Source organism: Camelus ferus, chromosome 1, assembly GCF_009834535.1.
Source record: "Camelus ferus isolate YT-003-E chromosome 1, BCGSAC_Cfer_1.0, whole genome shotgun sequence".
NCBI classification, from domain to species: Eukaryota; Metazoa; Chordata; class Mammalia; order Artiodactyla; family Camelidae; genus Camelus; species Camelus ferus.
In genome coordinates this window covers 108,489,583-108,508,666 of record NC_045696.1, presented here as the reverse complement: position 1 = coordinate 108,508,666, position 19,084 = coordinate 108,489,583, and the positions used below count along the sequence as shown (strand labels likewise).

Genomic DNA, 19,084 nt, shown 5'->3' with positions numbered 1-19,084 from the left:
GAGCACTTAGCCGTCACAGGAATGCCCTGGCCTTGGGCCTTCTGGTCCAGACTTCTCTTCCGGCAGGAGGACCTTTCTCACAGGCAGAAGCCGTGGAGGCTGCAACACTGTCCCACTTCCTTTTCTTCTAATCCCCTGCATGGGGATGGTCTCCATCCTCTAAATGAATAGATTTCCTTTCACATAATTGAAGACAGGTTAAATAACCATCATTGTAGTTACCTCTGAGCATCAGAAGGTAATGCCAGCAGTATGATGTTTGAAAAGCCGAGAGAAAATGCGAAAACTCCCTGGAAGGAAAGTGCCCATCCCCGTGCTCCCCCTGCTGCCTCGGAGGTCAGCATCCCCTGCTGTCTTGGTGGAAAGCCAGTTGTGATAAGCTGTCACCTGCCTGTCCCGGGCTGCTCTTCTGAAAGGCTCTGCCACCTGCTGGGTTGGAGGAGGGGTGGTGACAGGCCATGCTCTGTGTTCAGCGAGGCCCGACAGCGCAAGGTGGCAGGAGGGCTGGGGCGCCTTGCCAGCCGGCCTGGCCCCACCACCTGACGTGCCAGAGGGAGGACACCACAGCTGTCACTGGCGGTCCCTGGGGTCCACTCCAGACTTGGCAGAGAGGACACCTTCAGACTCCCAAATCGCCTCTTGGAAATTCAGAAGAGCCACACTTTCCTCTCACCCACCTCCTTCTTTGACACAAACAGCCACACAAAAGAGAAGCCCAGGCTCTCTTTTAGCCACAGATCCACACGGCCAAGGTTTCTCTTTGTCTCTCCCTCCCTCGCACACATAGTGAGTGAGAGAGAACTTTCCACGTCTCTCTCACACACACACTCACACTCGTGCTAATTCAACTCCTGCTGTCTCACCCCATATAACCCAGGATTCAGAGGGACCAGAAATCCCTCTCCTCTGGGGGAGCCCCTGGCCCCCGCTAGGTGTGGCATCACCCCCTTCCCTAATGGGGACACACAACGTGGGGTCTCTGGGCTGTGGGACACTGGCCTCAGGTGTTTGACAACTCCTGGTCCCCTGAATTTTTCACCTCCCTTCTGAGCCATGGTACCACGGAGAGAAAACCAGCAAATTCTTTCATGTTTGGGTGGGTGGGGGGATGGTGGGCAGAGAACAGAGCCTCCGGTTGCCTCCGCCACCCAAGCCTGCCCTCCGGGCATTTGTCACGTTGCTGGCATTTGAGCGGAGGACGCGTCCCACCACAAAAGCCTGCCACCATCCGAGGGGGTGGCAATCAGGGCTGTCTTCTTTGCAGAGAGCTGGATGTGAGCCTGTGGAGGTCAGGACCACACCGCCTTTCTTCCCCCCAGACCCCGGGTAGGAAACCAGATAAAAATACACTTTGCAGTTCACTCCCTTTTCTCTCGTCCATGCTCAGATTAACCACTTATACATTTTTTAAGGTATTTTTGCTGAAGTCCAACACGTATCTCTGGTGATTTGAACAGATCGTGAGAATGGTCAGTATAAAAATAGCCTCCTTGCACCAAGGCCTGAGATGGACAAGAGGGGAGCGAGGGAGGTGCGGGTCTCATGCATTATGCAAGCAGAGCCCAGGCCTCGCAACGGGGCCGAGCGAGTGAAGTCCGGTATTTGGCGTGAAGAATTGAAAATGAGGATCATATTTGCTCTAGAGAATGCTGAACTCTACCCCCATAAGAGGCATCTGTGCCCTACAGAATGCCTCCTGATCTCTCATCCTGTCTTTACTTCCCCTCCAGAACTCCGTCCTCCGGCCGTTCTGCACCCCTGCCAGTCACCCCCGGCATCGACCAGCTCCTCTCTGCCCAGACTTCCCTCCTCCCCGCACTCTGCCCGATTAACTAGTTTGCACATCTGCTGCGTGGACCCTATGCCAGGCCCTGCCCCAAGCACTCTGTGGATAGTAACCCACTTATCCTCACGAAAACCTGACTATGTAGATGCGATCATTACCCCCATTTTGCCAATGAGAAACAGAGGGACAGAGAGGTTCGTTAACTTGCCGCAGGTCACACAGGTAGAAAAAGGCAGTAAAGTTATCTGTACTTGACCAAAGGCTCCAGGAAACTTTCCCTCTGACTGGTCCCGGCCACCTTCCCTGACCCCTCCCTGTGTTAGGGAGATTCCTCTGATTCTTAGAACATCCTGTATCCCCCTTTGCCTCATCACTTTCCATCCTGTTAACAGTACGTTCTGAGTTTCTGTTTTCTTGTCTGCCTCCCCACGCACTGTGCAGATTGTGGGCAGGGCCCCTGGCTGGCTCAGCTCAGGGACACCAGCTCCTTACGAAGGACCTGGCACAAAGCAGTACTCATTGCCTATTTGTTGATGGAGGTGAATGAATGGCTGAATGGATGGATATCAGTCCCCTAGGTAAACAAAACAGAGTAGAGTCTGGCAGACAAACTGAGGATCAAGCAGAGATCCAAGTTGGAAACTCCCAGATGGAGAAACAAACCCAAGAGCAGCATTTTAGAAAAGTGTGCCCACACGTGGCAAGAGCCGGCAGAGCCCCGCAGATCCCCTGCCCGTGGGCACGCGCTGCCCCGCTGCCCTAATTCAGGAGCCGTGGGGGGAGGGGGTTACAGGGCGTGTGCCCAGTTTATTCTCACCCGCCTTCAACCAGGAACCCCACAACTGGGCTGACCAGGCTTCTCCTTCCTCCAGGGAGGCAAGATCCCCGTGAGATGGACGGCTCCAGAGGCTATCGCCTACCGCAAGTTCACGTCTGCCAGCGACGTCTGGAGCTACGGGATTGTCATGTGGGAAGTCATGTCGTTTGGAGAGAGACCCTACTGGGATATGTCCAACCAAGATGTGAGTGTCAGCAGTGCCTGGCTGCCACACCCCTCCTTGGCGGGGGTGTGCCAAGCCTGCCTGCCTGTCGTCAGCTCAGGGTCTCAAAACCTGAATGGGAGGTATCTGGGGCAGGGGATGCAGGGACACCCTTGGCACCAATGTTTGAACTAATGAGGGAGCCCAGCAGGGAGATGTGATGGTCCCCACGACCTCAAAGTCTCTAAAGGTGCGCAGGCCAACCCAGGAGCCCATGGGTTGGTTCTGAATGGGTGTGTATTCTGAATAGATCAGGCCCTGAATTAATCATGGACTCCTAGCCTGCTTCAGATCCCCAGCCTGCGTGCCCTCCATCACTACTTGTGATGGAGGGGAAGCAAGGCTGGTTGGAGGGCGGGACCTGGCTTCCAGGCCTGCTCTGGGCTGACGGATGTGCTATGTTGAGCCAGCTGCACCTTCCTTCTGGGGCTTGCCTTTCCCAGCTTCAAAGAGAGGAATTAATTGTAAAAGGCCCATCTTTTCTGTGAATCTGCTCTTCTGGGAGCCTGTGTCACCTGTCAGTGACAGAGGTGCTGAGCAAACCTCCCAAGGCTGGTCAGATCCAGACGGGCCTCAGGAGGGGACCCGTCTGAGTGGAGGTCAACACCACCTCTCCAGGCTACCAGCAAGGGGTGAGGGGAAAGGAAAGAGAGGGGTCACCTGAGATGCTTTAAGCAGAGGCATTTTGGGGGTGTTCCAGCGGGGACCCTTGGCTCCATAATTACTAAAAGGTGGGAAGCCTTTTGAGGATGATTTGCTTTGATAAGATTTCAGTCAGAAGTCCTCCCTGGCTTTCCCCACCACCTTGGGCCCTGGGCAATCCCCTGGGACCACTCCCCCTGTTACATCCTGAATACACGCCCTCCCCTTGCAGCTGGGAGGACTGCAGTCTGCAAAGCCTGCACACCTCTTCCCATCACGTTGGAGAGCAGTTATTATCTTTCCCAGCTTCCCAGCAAGAAGAGGGAGGTCTGTCTCAGTCGAGATCAGGCAGCCAGCCACACCGTAAGCCCCGCATGCGGGGATAGGCTCTGAGGCACCAGTACACTGGAGAAGTCTGTCCCCAGGTGGCCCTCTATCCAGCCAGAGGTTTCAGGCCATGGCCGATGCTCAGAAAGCTAAGAAAGGTGGCGACTCGGGGGCCCAGAAAACACATTCCAAGGAGGAGCGAGGTGCTGCCCCTTGCTCCCGTGGGTAGGAGTGGCTTCAGCCCAGAGCAGGTGAAATGGCTGCATCCTTAACCAGGTCCTGATCTGACCACATGTGGTGTCTGGATCCTCTATTATCTCCAATTATCCATGCTTTGCCTCTGCTCCCATAGCATGTCGAATCGGTAAGTGTTGGAATTGATGCCAAGGCTGCTTTCACGAAATCAAGTGCACTCTGGTTCCGTCCAGACTGTCAGCTAGAGGAGTAATAAATGTGAGTCAGAAAAAGCCGGCCCGTTTCGTCCTGCCCAGAGACTGTAATCCGATTAAGAGCAATTCGGCACACAGAGAATGGCTTAGGAAACTGTCTGACAGGCAAGATTTGACATTCAAGATATTCTCAGCAAATGCATTCACCTCTGTGGAAGACAAATGGCGTTTCTGATATTAGACTTTCAGAATTCCCAAATCATCCATTCAGCAAACACTCAGTGTATGCTAACTGTGTCTAAGCATTGTGCTTGCCGGCTCTATTCTTGGGGGGTTCACAGCCCAGTGGCACATACACAGGGCGGTGGGGACATTGCGGGGGGGAGGTGGGGATGGCTTCCAGATCTTTGATGCTTGAGCTGAGCCTCAGAGGGAATAAGAACATCTGTAGAGTAGCAGTTTATTCTAATTTTGTTGTGTTTCTCCAAAATAAAGCCCCTCAGCATTGTCTCAAGTACCATCCTGCTTTCTGTGGGCGGCGGAAGGTGACTTTTGCCCGTTCAGAGGGCATCTTCTGACCTGGCCTGGGAGACAGGCAGGAGGGCTCCCAGCGGCTCAGGCTGCAGCCGGGCTCATCAGAAACCACTGAGGTGGTGGCAGTAAAGGATGTTACAGATGACAATTGAAAGGCTTTAAGAAAGAGAATTGCAGTGGCAAGTCGGAGTGCTGGTAATTGGGCTTCCGGAGCCCAGGAAAGTCTTTGAACATGTACAGAGAGTTTGTCAGCCAGAGAGAGAACTTGGAAGTTCTACTGCTTGGATCTGATTGACAGAGATAATGAGAGTGGCAGTGTCTGTGGAGAGGAGCTGCAGTTGTATTGAAACATCAGAGCTCAACTTAACCCCCTCTGCCCTGGTTCCTCCACTGCTCTGAGTTCCTCCACTTCACTCTCTGCATGCAAGGTTGAGTGAGCCCGCCCACCGCCCAGCTCACTAATAGGAAGTGCAAGTCGGAGGACAGGGGACAGCCAGGAGCCCAGCTGGGGACAGGAGGGCAGGGGAGGGGCCCTACTCCTTTCCCAGAGGAGCTCCAGCTCTGAGGCACCCAGGTCAGACCACCTGCCCCTGGTCCCCACCTAACCCCCATTCTTGCCATCTCGGGGTGCAAAATAGCAAAGGCAGCCCTCACCCCACCCCATCCCTGCCTCTTTCAGCCCCTGGGGCATTTGTTTACACTGGCCCTCAGGTGGGTCCGAGGAGTTGCTGCTGACCATTCAGAGGAGGAAAAGCAGCTAGGTGTTCAGTGTAAGGCTCCCAGGCAGAAGAGTCCCCTGTGCCCGGGTCCCCAGCCTCTTGATGCTCTGCCAGGAGTGCTTGGGTCAGCTGGTGACACCACGGAGCTGTGCCCCCGACCAGGGCTCTTCCTCCAGTGCTCCTTCCTCTGATTAGCAGACGGGAATGAAATCTTGTCACGGGGGAACATCAGTATTTGGGGTTCTGGCCATCAAATCATTTGAGCAGAGATGCGGGCAGTTTGGGGGAACACGAGCTGCTCTGCATTGGCAGACTTTGGGGCCCCTAACCCCATGAGAAGCTGAATTGGGACACCAGCTCTTCCTGCTGGTCCCACCTAGCCTGTCCCTAGGGCACCCAGAAAGAATTCGTGGGGCCATTCAGTGGGTAATCCCACTTGTCTCCAGGGTGAGTAGGGGACTGCGCCCGGGTCCCTCAATCTGGCTGTCTGGGAGGAGCTGAAAAGGGGTGCCAGTTTACAAGCCCGGCCTCTCCTACTCGTGGATTACTTGGCTTAGCTCCATCCGCCCATTCCTCCGCCCCCCATGAAGGCATCACAAGGCTGCGAGGGCTGTTCTCCAGGCTGCGAGCAATGTAGCGTCCCCACCGAGGCCTAGGGGCAGTGGGCTTCGAGGTAGTCCTAACTTACACTCAGATGTCCCCGGATTTATTCCCAGCCCTATCACTCACCAGCTGCCTGCCTTTGGGCACCTCCCTGCCTGGGCCTCCATCCCCTTGAGGGGAAAAACGGGCTAAAGTACCCTCCTATGAGGTTAGCCGGTAACTTGATTGACAGCAGCCTGGCTGAGATAAACATTTGTTGGCGGTGAGATATATTATTCAAAAGTGAACGTTTCCAGTCGCTGGTTGTTTGTAAAGTGATAATATTGGTATGGTCTGTATGCTTGTTTGTTTTTCTGGCATACTGAAGAGAAGGAATAATACAATATACCTTGATTATCTCTAATGATTTCAGGTTATTATATTATCTCGTGCTCCACCTCATGCCCTGTATACTATGCATAGAATTTGTAAAAATATAAACTGATTGAGAATATTCACTTTCTGATTCATTTACAAAGTATATTAAAAAAAAAAAAGAAAATGAAAAAGAAGAAGAAATAATCAGTTGAAATGAATCTGACATTTTTAAAAGTAGAGGCAAAAACACCTGAAAATCCCTGAACTCCAAATTATGTCCTATGTTGTTAAAGGCCCTTTCACTGTTTAATGTAAAATCAATGCCTAATTATTACAGAAAATAAACATACAAACAAACAGAAAGAAAAACACAAAGGGCATGCATGTTTCTACCTGCTCAGAGGCAATCACCGTTAGCTCCATGGTAGATATCCTTTCAAGGTCTTTTCTATGTATGTATGTAATTTTGGTTTTTGTTTTGTTTTGATTTTTTTTTGTTTTTTTTTCTTTTACAAAAGCAAAATTATACCATATTTTCACTTATGCAGCCTGCTCTTTTGCCTAATATTACAATGGGAGCATATTTCCATTTCAATAGGTATATTTTTGCAACATCTTAAGGTCTGCGTTGTATTCCAGGCCTTCCATTGTGTTATGAGTGTTCCATAATAAATTTATATGCTTAGTACTGGGTCATTTACAATTATTTTTGCTATTACAAAAAGCACAGAGCAAGCATAATTGATTTAAATGAATTGGAAATTAAGAAGTAAGGGGTGAAGACCACTTACAAGAATCTAAAAAACAGAAAAAGTACTTAAATCTTTACAGAATTATTCCCTGGAGTCTGCGAAAATTAACGAAACCTGATTGGGGATATTCATGTTGGATCACCTTGTTATTTTGACCATTGTCATTGTACTGAAACCAATTTGTTTAACTAAATTATCTTCCACCCAGTTCTTGTTGCTGCCTCATGAAGATGAAGGTAAATAATGCCTAAGAAGCATCTCGAGGGTCCCAGGCATGGAGCAGGTTGTCTATCGAATGATGGTCCCTTCCCTCCCTTTCTCTTTCTGTAGCAGTGAAAGGATGAGGCCGCCATGGGCTTTGAGGTGTGACCTTTGTATTAGTGGGTTCACTAAGTTTCCCATGTGCCACTGTTTCATCTTCCCTGGTGCCACCAGCTGCCAGGAAGGCAAAATTGGGCCTGATGTCGTCTCAAAAGAGGAAGCTCAAGCCATTCACCGGCTCATCCTTCAGTAAACATCTACAGAGATCTTGTGTGTGTCAGGCCCTGTGCCAGGTGCCAGAGACACAAAGGGACAATAAGACCTGGGCCCTGCTTTTTGGGATCCCACAGTCTAGAGGGAAAAGCCAAGTGCACATAAAATCTGTTACAGTGAAAGGTACTGGTGAACAGAATGAGGGCATCCCGGTCAAGGAGTCTCCGTCCTCAGAGGCTAATTCGTGAATGACCGGCTGGTGGCTCGTCACCAATCATACCTGTTCCCATGGATGTCACTGCAGGTCATCAATGCCATCGAGCAAGACTACCGGCTGCCCCCACCCATGGACTGCCCAGCTGCTCTACACCAGCTCATGCTGGACTGTTGGCAGAAGGACCGTAATAGCCGGCCCCGCTTTGCAGAGATTGTCAACACCCTGGACAAGATGATCCGGAACCCGGCAAGTCTCAAGACTGTGGCAACCATCACCGCCGTGTGAGTCTAGTGGAACAGGAGGGTTCCTAGGTGGAGGGGGTTCCTAGGGTCTCCTAGTCTGGGAAAAACCCACAGCCAGTCTGCTAGCTTTCAGTCTACTGAGAGCAAGGGGGAGGCAGCTAAGCTTAACCACTTCTTGGAAGAAGTTCCAGGATTCTTCTATCTCCCTAAAATATTCCCTGCCTCCAGCATGGGCTGCAGACAGATGATAAGATCCCTGTCTGGGTCTCTCCCTTCCATTGACTTCTGATGGGCGAGGCACCAGGCGCCTCTGATCTGACTGGTATGAGGCCACTTCTAGGCAATCCCGTTCCCAGAAGGCACCCTTTCTGCTAACCTCACCAGTCCACGAGGCAGGTGGAACAGCAGACTCGGAACTTTGGCCAACCTGATTGCTGGGGGACAGAGAAATTCAAAGCAACTAGATTTGTTATGACCAAATGCACAGAGTTCTCAGTTACTGTCATCGACTGTCAGCTGTGGGTCACTCACCTACATGTGCAATGTTAACTCACTTATTAACTCATTCTGACTGAAGTTTGCTGGGTACTTGGATGCTAAGCATGGTGCCCTTGCTGGCCGCATCAGATGGAAAAGATAGACACGCCCTCGTGGAGCTTAGAATCATTTAGGAGCAGGCAGACCTTAATCAGATGGTCACCTGAAGAAATGCAAACCGAGACTTCAGTGGCCAGCGTGGCAGAGGGGAGCATGGTGCTTGGAGAGCATACAGCTCAGTCAGGCTGGGGTCAGAGAGGTGTCCCTGATGCCTGTTATCTCAGTTGAGAGCTGAAGGGTGAGGAGGCATTAACCAAATGAAAGGAAGATGGAGGTAGAGGATCAGGGTTCCAGGCCAAGGGCACAGCATGAGCAGAGGCCCGAGGCTGGAAGGACAGGGCCAGTGTGTTGGGAATGCAGTTTGTAAGGGGACAGGGTGGAGGCTGAGGCTGAGGCTGGCAAGTTGAGCAGGGACCAGCCGCTTAGAGCCTTTAGGCTCTGCTAGGACTCCTGGGCTTGATTTTCAGAGCAGTGATCACCCATCGGAAGGGCTGACATGAATCAGGGTCGGAGTGAGAGCTATTAACATGACCACATTTGTGTCTTTTAAAGAGCGCCAGGCTAGAGTGTGGAGCTGGTGTTGAGGGCAGCGTGCAGAGGCAGAGCATCTCAGTAACTGTGGTAAAGAAGACAGCATCTCAGACTGGGCAAATGGTGTGGGAAGAAGTGAATGGGTTTGAGAGATTTTGGAGGTCAAATCTTGGTGATGTGGCGAAGAATTGGGTGCGGGTGCTGAAGGTGAGGGAGCTGTGAGGATGGCACCCTGATTTCTGGACTGGGGACCTGAGGGTCTGCTTTGAGTACAGAAGAGGTCAGTGGGGGGCTGCTCTGTCCCACTTCTTTCAGTTAGCTGAGGATGGAACCGGAAGAAAAATGTTACCAGGAGATCTGAGGAGGTTGCATTGAACTTTATATGTATTTTTAAAGGACTCTATCTTCAGATAATGAAGCTCTTAGATTTCAGTTTACACCAGAGTCGTGGTCCTTCTCCTCCCTTCAGACTGCACGCTGGGTCAGTCTGCCCTTCTGGACTGACCAGCATGGGACAGAGCCCAGAGGTAGGCGGACTGGCCACCTGGCCTTAAGAAGCCATGCCAACTTGGGATTCTGTCGAGAAGGAAGGGTCAGCCCAGGTTTCCCCTCTAATCCTCATCCCACCAAGAATGCTGAACCCCGTTGAAGTCTGCCGTCTGCTCAGAGTGTGACTCTGCCCATGCACCCCTGCAGCAGTGGGGTGACCTTCTCCCCTCCGTCTTGCAGGCCTTCCCAGCCCCTGCTTGACCGCTCCATCCCAGACTTCACGGCCTTTACCACCGTGGATGACTGGCTCAGTGCCATCAAAATGGTCCAGTACAGGGACAGCTTCCTCACTGCCGGCTTCACCTCCCTCCAGCTGGTCACCCAGATGACATCAGAGTAAGTGATGCGAATCGCCTCTGTCCCGCCCATGGCTGGGGGTCACGGCTCCCTCCCTGCTATCACGCATGTGCAAGTCCTGCCTTCTGGCCTCATCCCTCGATCCCCACTTCTGTATCGAACCAGGCCTGGTGGGAAAGATGGAGGGGTGGGCTGGGGAGGCTGAGATCCACTCGGGGCCCCAAATGAGAATTCTTCAAAGTCACAGCCATATGTCGTTTGCCTAATCACTGAGAGTCTCTCCTCCGTTTAAGTTTTTAAACTCAGCCCATCAAAGAGAGCATCCAGATGGAAAGAACACAGCCAGCCAGTACTTTAAACAACACCGCGGGAAGGGGCATTGCACTGAGTCAGCAGCAGTCCCCGATGCACGGGATCTGAACTTAGATGGCACTTGTAAATAAGCATACGTTTCCATCCCCCACAAATTATTTTCCAATCCGCAGCCCCCACAGGAGCACCGAGGAATACAAAAACTAAAATTATTCAGATAAGATGGGAGCCAGAAAGGGTCTTAAAGATCCATGTTGTACATCATTTTCCGAAAATGTTCTGAGCAGCCCCAGTTTGGGGAAATGTTAATAGGTTCTCCTTGGGAAGACGAGTCCCATGGTCAAATAAATTTGGGAAATACTGAGCCTTTTATCTTTCTCCTGGAGATTCACTCATATATTAGCATGGAAAAGGCCATGAGGAATCCTGAAATAGAGAAAGCCTTGTAAAATTATTAAATACCATGGAACTATATTTTGGAAGAGCAGAATTTTGTGGAACCATAGTTTGGGAATTCTGTCTAGTTATCCCCCTGCCATTCAGTGATTTAGAAAGTAGGTGACATTAGTGTCTAAAGATTCAGCTCTCAGGAGCAACATAGCAGGGACTGAAGCCTGCTTTCCTGGTGGCCAGGTCCACATCCTCCCACCCATCCACCCAGGGCCACCCGGGGCCTGTACTTTGCTGCACACTGGAGTCACCTGGGAGTCTTTTAAACTATTGATGCCTGATTCCCACACACCGATTTTCTGATTCATTTGGCGTGTGGTAAGACCTGGGCATCGCATGTTTAAAACTCTCCAGGTGGTTCTAATGTGCAGTAAAGTTTGGGAACCACTGGACTAGAGCTGGCAAGAGTCAAATTTTGAATACACACACATAGTCACGCACGTGCATAGCAGCGGGGACCTCACCAGCCGCCCGGCTGCAGCGGGCACTGACGGCCCTGAGGTTGGTGGCCCGTGACACACATTTCCCTCGGTAGAGGATTGGTCAGTCCACCAGGCAGGTGACAGACTGATCACCTGTTCCGGGTCATACACCTGGGATTCGCTCCTGGGCAGGCCAGTTGCTAAGACCCAGGGGAGACAGGTGGTCCTCCACCCGCTGCGGTTGAGTCCGAGGGGGACAGCTTCTTGACTCTTGGCCTTCTGTCCCAGACTCCTGCTCTGCAGTGCGTCTTCCTAGAGGCCAGCTTTACCTCTCTCGGGTTTATTCCTGCTAGGAATGATGAAACCTCCACTTCCAGGGAGACTTGAATATGCCTAAAAAACTGTCCTCGCTGTTATGAACTATTGTCAGGCACCAAAAAATAAAAACTAAGCCCTTACCAGTAGAAAACCAGCTTCCCCATCTTGCAGAGCTAGAATAGATGCCAGGGTGCAGGGACCAAGCAGGTACCCGTGAAGGCAGGGCTACGCCTGCTTTCCCACTGTCGATGGCTCAGTGTGGGGACTGTTGTCACCTGATCCCCCATGAACTGAAGGAATCAGATTGGGTAATTCCCTCAGTCCGGGAAGAGCCACATGAAACAGAACAAGGGGCAGAATAAAAGGAAGGTGAAACTGAAAATGAAGGGATTTAGTTCAAAGTGAAAAAAAAATCTTCACAAACTATTGGAGCAATTTCGTTTGATTCTTGAGAGACGAACGATGGGGGAAAAAATACGTATAACTAAATAAAATAGATAGCGGCCAGTTTGTGAATTTGAAATCCAAGCATACTTCTCAAAAGTGTTTGCCGAAAAGACACGGGCAATTGGACAGTCTAGACCAGCGGCAGCCCGCGGGGGCCTGACTGCCAGCTGAAAGGTGGAGGTCCAGAGGAGAGCCAGGCATTGAAGATCGGGATCTGCACAGCGTCCACCTCGTGGGTCTTATGCACAGTGTACAGAGTGATCGGCTGTGTGGGGACAGAGGAATCTGGAGGGAGTACAGTCAGAATGTTAGACTTCCCAGAGCTGCCCGGCAGAATGGCTGAGAGTCGGGCTGTCCTGAATTGGAATCCCAGCTCCAGCACCATATACCTGCTATGTGATCTTGAACATGTCACTCAACTTCTCTGAGCCATACATACTCGCCTTGTCTATAAATGTGCAAATAATAATAGTGCCCATCTCACTGTTTTGTGGGGAGAGGTAAATAGAGTAGTCCTTGCAGAACACTTGGTCTATTGTCTGCCTACAGGACACACGTGAGAAATGATTGCTGGTAAATGATCGTCATTGACTGAGTGGTTTGGCAATTTGTACAAAATGCTTCTGTAGGTTAAAGGAGTTAGTATGTGGCACATAGGAACCACTCAAGTAACTGCTACCTTATTAACTAAAGAAAGATGCATGGGTCGATGCATGGGTTTCCCCAGAGTCAGGTATCAGCCATGGACTTGTTCATATGAAGAATCACAGCTCAAAGACGAATCCAGTCCAAATCCCTGTCCTAAACATATTCCTTGGATTCCTGCTTGGGCAGATATTTAAAAGTTATTTTGAGATCGCCCTTCTTAAAAATTCATGACATTAAAATTCAAACAGAGACAGAAAATGGGAACTCAGGGGAACACATCAGAAAACCAGGCAAGCCCCACATCTTTTCAATCACAGTGGGTGATCACTAATTTAGGCAGAAAACTCACAGAATTACTGAAGCCCCATAGAGTGTGTGCTTGTGGTGTTAAAAAAAAAAATAGCAGAAGAACCTTCTGGTCCACCTAGGGTCATGGACACAGTGAAGGAGCAGCTCCAGAACCCACAGGGGAGGAGCAAGGCACAATGCTTCCAGGTTGTCTAAGCCGGAGGGGAGCTCGGAGATGAGACCACTGCATGGAGAAAGCGAGATTCAGTAAAAGCATCTCTCGTTAGATGTTTGCCAGACTCGGGTAAACTTGGGTGCTTTGGATTTCAAACACACTCATTTGCCTACCCCACTACTATCAGGTGCTTGCATTCTGTGATGAGTTTTGATCCGTGCAAAGCACTAAAATGCCTTCTTCTGTGGCTTTTTCCCTCCTAGAGACCTCCTGAGAATAGGGGTCACCTTGGCAGGTCATCAGAAGAAGATTCTGAACAGCATTCTATCTATGAGGGTCCAGATGAGTCAGTCACCAACGGCAATGGCATGAGAACTCTCATTTTCTGTGGGGAGGAGAGGAAGGAAAAGGACCTGGCTCAAGGGGGAAGCCAGAGGTTGACCACCGTGGAATGTTCTGGAGAGATCAGCTTCTCAGCTGTGAAATGCATTCCCATCAACGAAGAATAAACTGGACCTATTCCCCATAGGCAACCTTCGTTTCTCAGTGACAGACGCACATTTAAGATGGGAAACCAAATAGATAATAAAAAAACTACAAGGTGATGGTCAACAGAAGTGAAGACAAAACAGTACGCATCAGGGGACCAAGAGTGAACTCAGCTTCCACCCTCGGTGGGCTGACGCCTCCATCTACAAGAAGAAAGGGAAGGAGGTAGAGGGGAAAAAACAGAAGCAATTGTCCATTTTCTTCCTCACCAATGACGTTCTTTTCTGTTCTCCTTCTGTACTCCTCCCCCAGAGTCCCCTCCCCTCTCCCACATCCATTTCCCTTTGCTCATGACTCGTGTAGGGAAGTTTCTTCCAACAAACCCCAGCTCCTGAGTCTCCAGATGTTCTGTCAGTTGCCAAAGGACTTTGCTGACCACTGCATGGGGGATCCAACCAATTCAATTAATGTCTTCATATTGAAGAAGAGATGTACCTTCAATTGAAAACCTTGTTTTTCTTTCGTTTGCATTTTCTGCAAAAAAGGAAAAAGAAACCACAAATTGGGGGAAAAAAAAAAAAAGAGAAACCTGTTTCCGTGTGCAAGAGCACGCGTATGTATGTCTGCGTTATCAAATGACTGTGCTTGTTCGTAACAGATGCAAATAAGAAAGAACTGGGAGTTCTTTGCCCCTGGAAAAGCTAAAGGGGCCGGAGCACGTTGTTGGTCAGGTTTTCTGGTTGGCTCGATGGGCCTGTTGGCTCAATGGAGAGAGAAAGTAGGGAGAAAAAAATTTTTAAATAAAACAAAAGGGGAAAAAACCTCTGGTGAGCTTGCAAATTCAGACAGGAAACAGGTGAGTGGTTTGAATTGGATGCAGTGTGGGCCCTTCTAGAATGACACTGACTGCTTACTTATTGTTGGTAACATCTAAAAAGAAGGAGAAGGAAGGTGTTTCTGGAGAATGTTCTTCCACATCCCTGGAATCTGCAATTCAAGAGGAGGTGGCTGAGGGAGAGTCCTTCTTCCCTTATCTGTGGACTGGCTTCAGCTGTGTGGCATCCGAGGAATGTTTCAGATGTGTCTGTGTTTCTCTGCATTCCTTCCTGTACCTCATTGTTCGATTCACTTTTGTAAATTCCACCTAACATTGAAATATTTTTAATTTCTCCTTTTACCTATAATCTCCTTGCTAATTTTATCTGTCTAATTAAAATGAGCAGAAGCATGTCTGGGTTTACATAGGATGGTGTCGGAGTGTGTGTTCCAGAGGCCAGTGGCTCCCCCACCAAGTTATTGGAGAAGACTTAATAACTGCTCCCTCCCCCCTAATAGGGCAGGAAGGGAACACATCCCAGATCCTGGGCCCTGTGACTCGCCAGAAGCAGAGTATGTTAGAATCATTCTCACTGGTGTGACCCCAAACAAGAACTGAGTGCATAGGAGGCTCTGAAGCCTCAAATATGCAGTGTAAGAAGTCACTGGCAGGGGAGGGTATAGCTCAGTGGTGGAGCACATGCTTAGCATGCACAAGGTCCTGGGTTCAATCCCCAGTCCCTGCATTAAAAATAAACAGATAGATAAAACTAATCACCTCCCTCCCAAATAATAGTACACGGAAGTCACTGGCAAATAAACACAAACAATCACCAATAAGTATTATACGGTTAGCCCTGACCTCAGCTTACACCCTGCATTTGAGAAGTTCCCATCCAGGCCAGTTTTGTAAAAGCCACTAAAGACTATTTCAGACTGTGTGTGTGGACATGCAGTTGGAGGAGACAGCTAAAGACGTTCTGGTTCCCAAGCAGCTGATGTGCGACATCCTGAAGGTGAGATGAACCTTTCTCCCTATTCCCAGGTAACTTTGTACTTGGAGAGGTCCTTACCTTCTGAGGCCCCTTCAGAGAGGCTCACAGGTCTGGGGTACGGCTCTGATGCAAGGTTGCCCCATCTTAAAGCCCCGCCCTTTACTTAGTGGGGGCGGGAGAAGATGGACAGAATTGCCCCAGCAGAATGGCTCACAGCTGCAGAAGGCCCCATTCCAGCCATGTGGCAAGTAGAAGAGAAAACTTCCTCTACTAGGAACTTACCAATTCCATGCACAATTTGCTAATTACCCCAAAGACGTCAATCCATGCTGTGTCTTACAAGCCTAAGCAATTCAGCTAATCTACTCGCAATTTTCCACAGGAATGAATTCTAACTTGTCACCAAATTCCTCAGGCAGCCTCCTGAACCCAAAATCCTCTCTGCACCTCCACCAATGCCAACCTACCTCCTGGCTGTGGACAAAGCAAGGTCAAGGCCAAGGTCATGTCACACCCCTTGGTTAGGTTTGTCCATGAGATCCCACCAAAGAGAGAAAGACCCCAATGTACACGGAGGGAAAACGTAGGCAGGTCAGCAGAGCCACGGCCAGGACATCTCAAAGTGTGGTTCCCAAGGGAGGGGGTGTGACCAAGTCTGGACTCGGCCCCTCGCTATAGATGCCCAGCACCCCTCCACACCCCGAAATTCGGTGTGTCTCTGGTGAGTGAGACCCCACGCACTCCCTCTGAGCAGGAGGTGGGTCACTAACCTCTCCAACCTCAGTTTCCTCAGATGTGTCTAATGGTCACTACCTTGGAGGAAGCCTGGCTAACACTCCAGGGCAGGCCCTCGGTGCCAGGCACGTTTCTAAGTGCTTTACTTGTATTAACTCTTAGCAGATGCTTTATTGTGCCCCATTTTCAGGTGAGGAAACTAAAAAACAGAGACCTTTCCTAGGTCACACCATGGTGGAGACAGGATGTGACAGGCGTCTGACTCCGTGCCCTTACCCTCCATCGCAGTGGGGCTAACCCTTGAGTGTACATTAGCATCTCCTGGAGGGTGTGTTAAATAAGACACAGATCACTGGACCCCATCTCCAGGTTTTCCCCATCCAGTGGCTCTCAAGACAGGAACACAGGCATTTGCACTTCTCAGAATCAGCACTCAGGGGGTGCTGATTGCTGCTAGTCCAGGGACCACACTTTGAGAATCACTGCTCTGCACTCACCTACCTTCCTGATAGACATAAAGCCCTGACTCGGGATGATAGGCATCGAGGTTCTGGAGATACCCAGGAAGAGAGGAAGGAACCCTCATACTCTTGGGCATGAAGGATGGGAGAGGCTGGTCTCCTGCACAAGGTGTCTGTGCCCACTGGCACTTTGGCCCCAGGGAGCTTTACTCACACTGTCAAAAGAGCTCCCTGGGGAAAAGGCTACTGACAGCAAGACCCCAGTCCCCTGAATTCCAGTTAGACATGCTGCCTCATCATCTGGCAGATAATTAATTCTAATTCAGATCCTTTCTTAAAAACACACTTTGCACAGTGGTCAGTGGCTCATGGCCCTGACAGCCAGGCTAAAGAGAAGGAGTCTATGGCCGTGCTGTGCAGCCCAGGGGATGGCTCACTGGGGGCCTCTGCCAGGCACACCTGCAGTCACTCAGGGTCACTAGGGGTGGAGGCAACATAGGAGGCAGGTGGGAGATGCTTAATTAATGTTCTGGGGTCAGGGATTATGGGAATGGAGGTGATTTGTGGGAAAGATGTGGAGATTATAACTCATCTCCCTATGCCCTCTCCCTGCCCATCTCTAATACTCAAAGATAGGAATGAAGGATGAATCTACAGAGCATGTGTTTACTGCATCATCTGAAAACCACTGAAGTTCTTAGATATTGAATAAGAACACCAACTACTACAATTATAGGCCTCTTCCCACCTCCCTGTACCCTGCCCTACCCAAAGTTACGTGTAGAGCCAGGTCATTGGGCTCATACTGAGAACCCCTAGGATAATTGAAATCAAATGAGGATTAGAAGTTACTCTTGACCACCCATGTGTGAAGTGAACATAAACCAGTGAAGGTTGTGGTCTGGGACTCCAGGAATACTGAGGAGGGGAGAGTGAGACATCAGGTGGGAGGATGAGAATCTACAAAGTATCAGTTAACACCCACATCAGCAACAGAAAGGTCAAATCCCACGTGATCATCTCCATAGATGCAGAGAAAGCATCTGATAGAATTCAACATCCATTCATGATAAAAACTCTTACCAAAGTGCATATAGAGGGTACAAACCTCAACATAATAAAAGCTATAATGACAAACCCACAGCCAACATAATACTCAATGGGGAAAAGTTGAAAGCCTTCCCACTAAAATCTGGAACAAGACAAGGATGCCCACTCTCACCACTTCTATTCAACATAGTGTTGGAAGTCCTAGCCATAGCAATCAGTCAAGAAAAAGAAATAAAAGGGATCCAGATTGGAAGGGAAGAGGTAAAATTGTCACCATTTGCAGATAAGATGATACTATGTATAGAAAACCCTAAAGACCCCATACAAAACAATAGAACAAAGATTCTAACAGCTGTGTTTTGTTCTAAGAAAGCCAGGCTGGCCTGGGAACTTCATTATCCTTTCTGAAACAGCAATGGCTCTGGCACCAATTGGCTCAGCATGATTAGTTCCCCAGAAAGTGAAGCGAGGGAGACATACAGCCATGGTGGGGTATCACCAGGCAGGGTTCACTGCTACCAGGAAGGTTCAAGGGACACTTAAGATCCCTGTCAGAGTGAGCCCTGCATTCACTGCCACACCTTGAAGCTCAGAAAGAAGGCACAGGGTCATTTTCAGAAGTAGCCAGGGGCTTTGTATTGTCCAAAATATCAACGGGGCTGGGGGCAGGTGGACGTAGAGGGGAATTGCTGAGGGCACAGAATGGTTATCAAACAGAGGAGGGGTGTCTGGATCACACTGGACGGTCATTCAAGTTGACTGAGGTCAGACAGCAAATTATTCACCATCAGGGAATCTTTTGAGACTAGTAATTTCTATATGAGAACAGAACAGGTACACAGAAGTCTGGGAACAAACTCTCAATCCCTCTCAGAGAGGACCAGCCCTGATGTTAGGGGTGAGGGTAGGGGACAGTGTGTTCTGCAGCCCCCTCTTCAGGGTAGGTGGGCTGGACAGATCCACGGACAGTAGTAGACAACTGAGAGAAAAGAAGGGCCCCCCTCTCCTTTCCCGTGACACTTGCATCCCTCTTGGGCTGACCTTGTCATCATCAGCCCTTGATGGGTGCCACACTGCTGCTAGTCATGACTGGCACACAGCGTTCCCAGACTGAGCCTTCCAGTGATCCCCAGAGTGAGAGTGGACAAGTGGACACAGGGCACTTTCCATTCACCCCTGTACCCAGCACCCAACACGTTGCCTAACAGAAGGAAGGTGCTCCGTACATATTTGGTGATTCAAAAAAGTTTGAGTTGAGAAAGTTTAACATGTCAAATGTCACCTACAGGGGTCCATGACCTCAAACAACATGCTTTTAAAGGAATTAATCCCTTCCTAGGTATTTAGTGGGACTTTCTCTCACTTACTCTTAACTGCAATCAATTGTAGGCTATTCTAATTTTAGTTTCATGAAGTTTAACA

At 49.8% G+C, this 19,084-nt stretch overlaps 1 protein-coding gene across 3 annotated transcripts in view; it reads left to right on the top strand.

The window, feature by feature from the left end:
* The window catches only part of EPHB1 (EPH receptor B1), a 409,323-nt gene extending 394,116 nt beyond the window's left edge, over window positions 1–15,207 (top strand). For all 3 annotated transcript variants that reach the window (XM_032488058.1, XM_032488067.1, XM_014557700.2), the window contains 4 exons: window positions 2,659–2,808; window positions 7,928–8,121; window positions 9,940–10,095; window positions 13,380–15,207. In XM_032488058.1, coding sequence (XP_032343949.1) covers window positions 2,659–2,808; window positions 7,928–8,121; window positions 9,940–10,095; window positions 13,380–13,488 — 609 coding nt within the window. In that variant the 3' untranslated portion in view covers window positions 13,489–15,207. The remainder of the gene's footprint in view (window positions 1–2,658; window positions 2,809–7,927; window positions 8,122–9,939; window positions 10,096–13,379) is intronic.
* The last annotated feature ends 3,877 nt before the right edge of the window (window positions 15,208–19,084 follow it).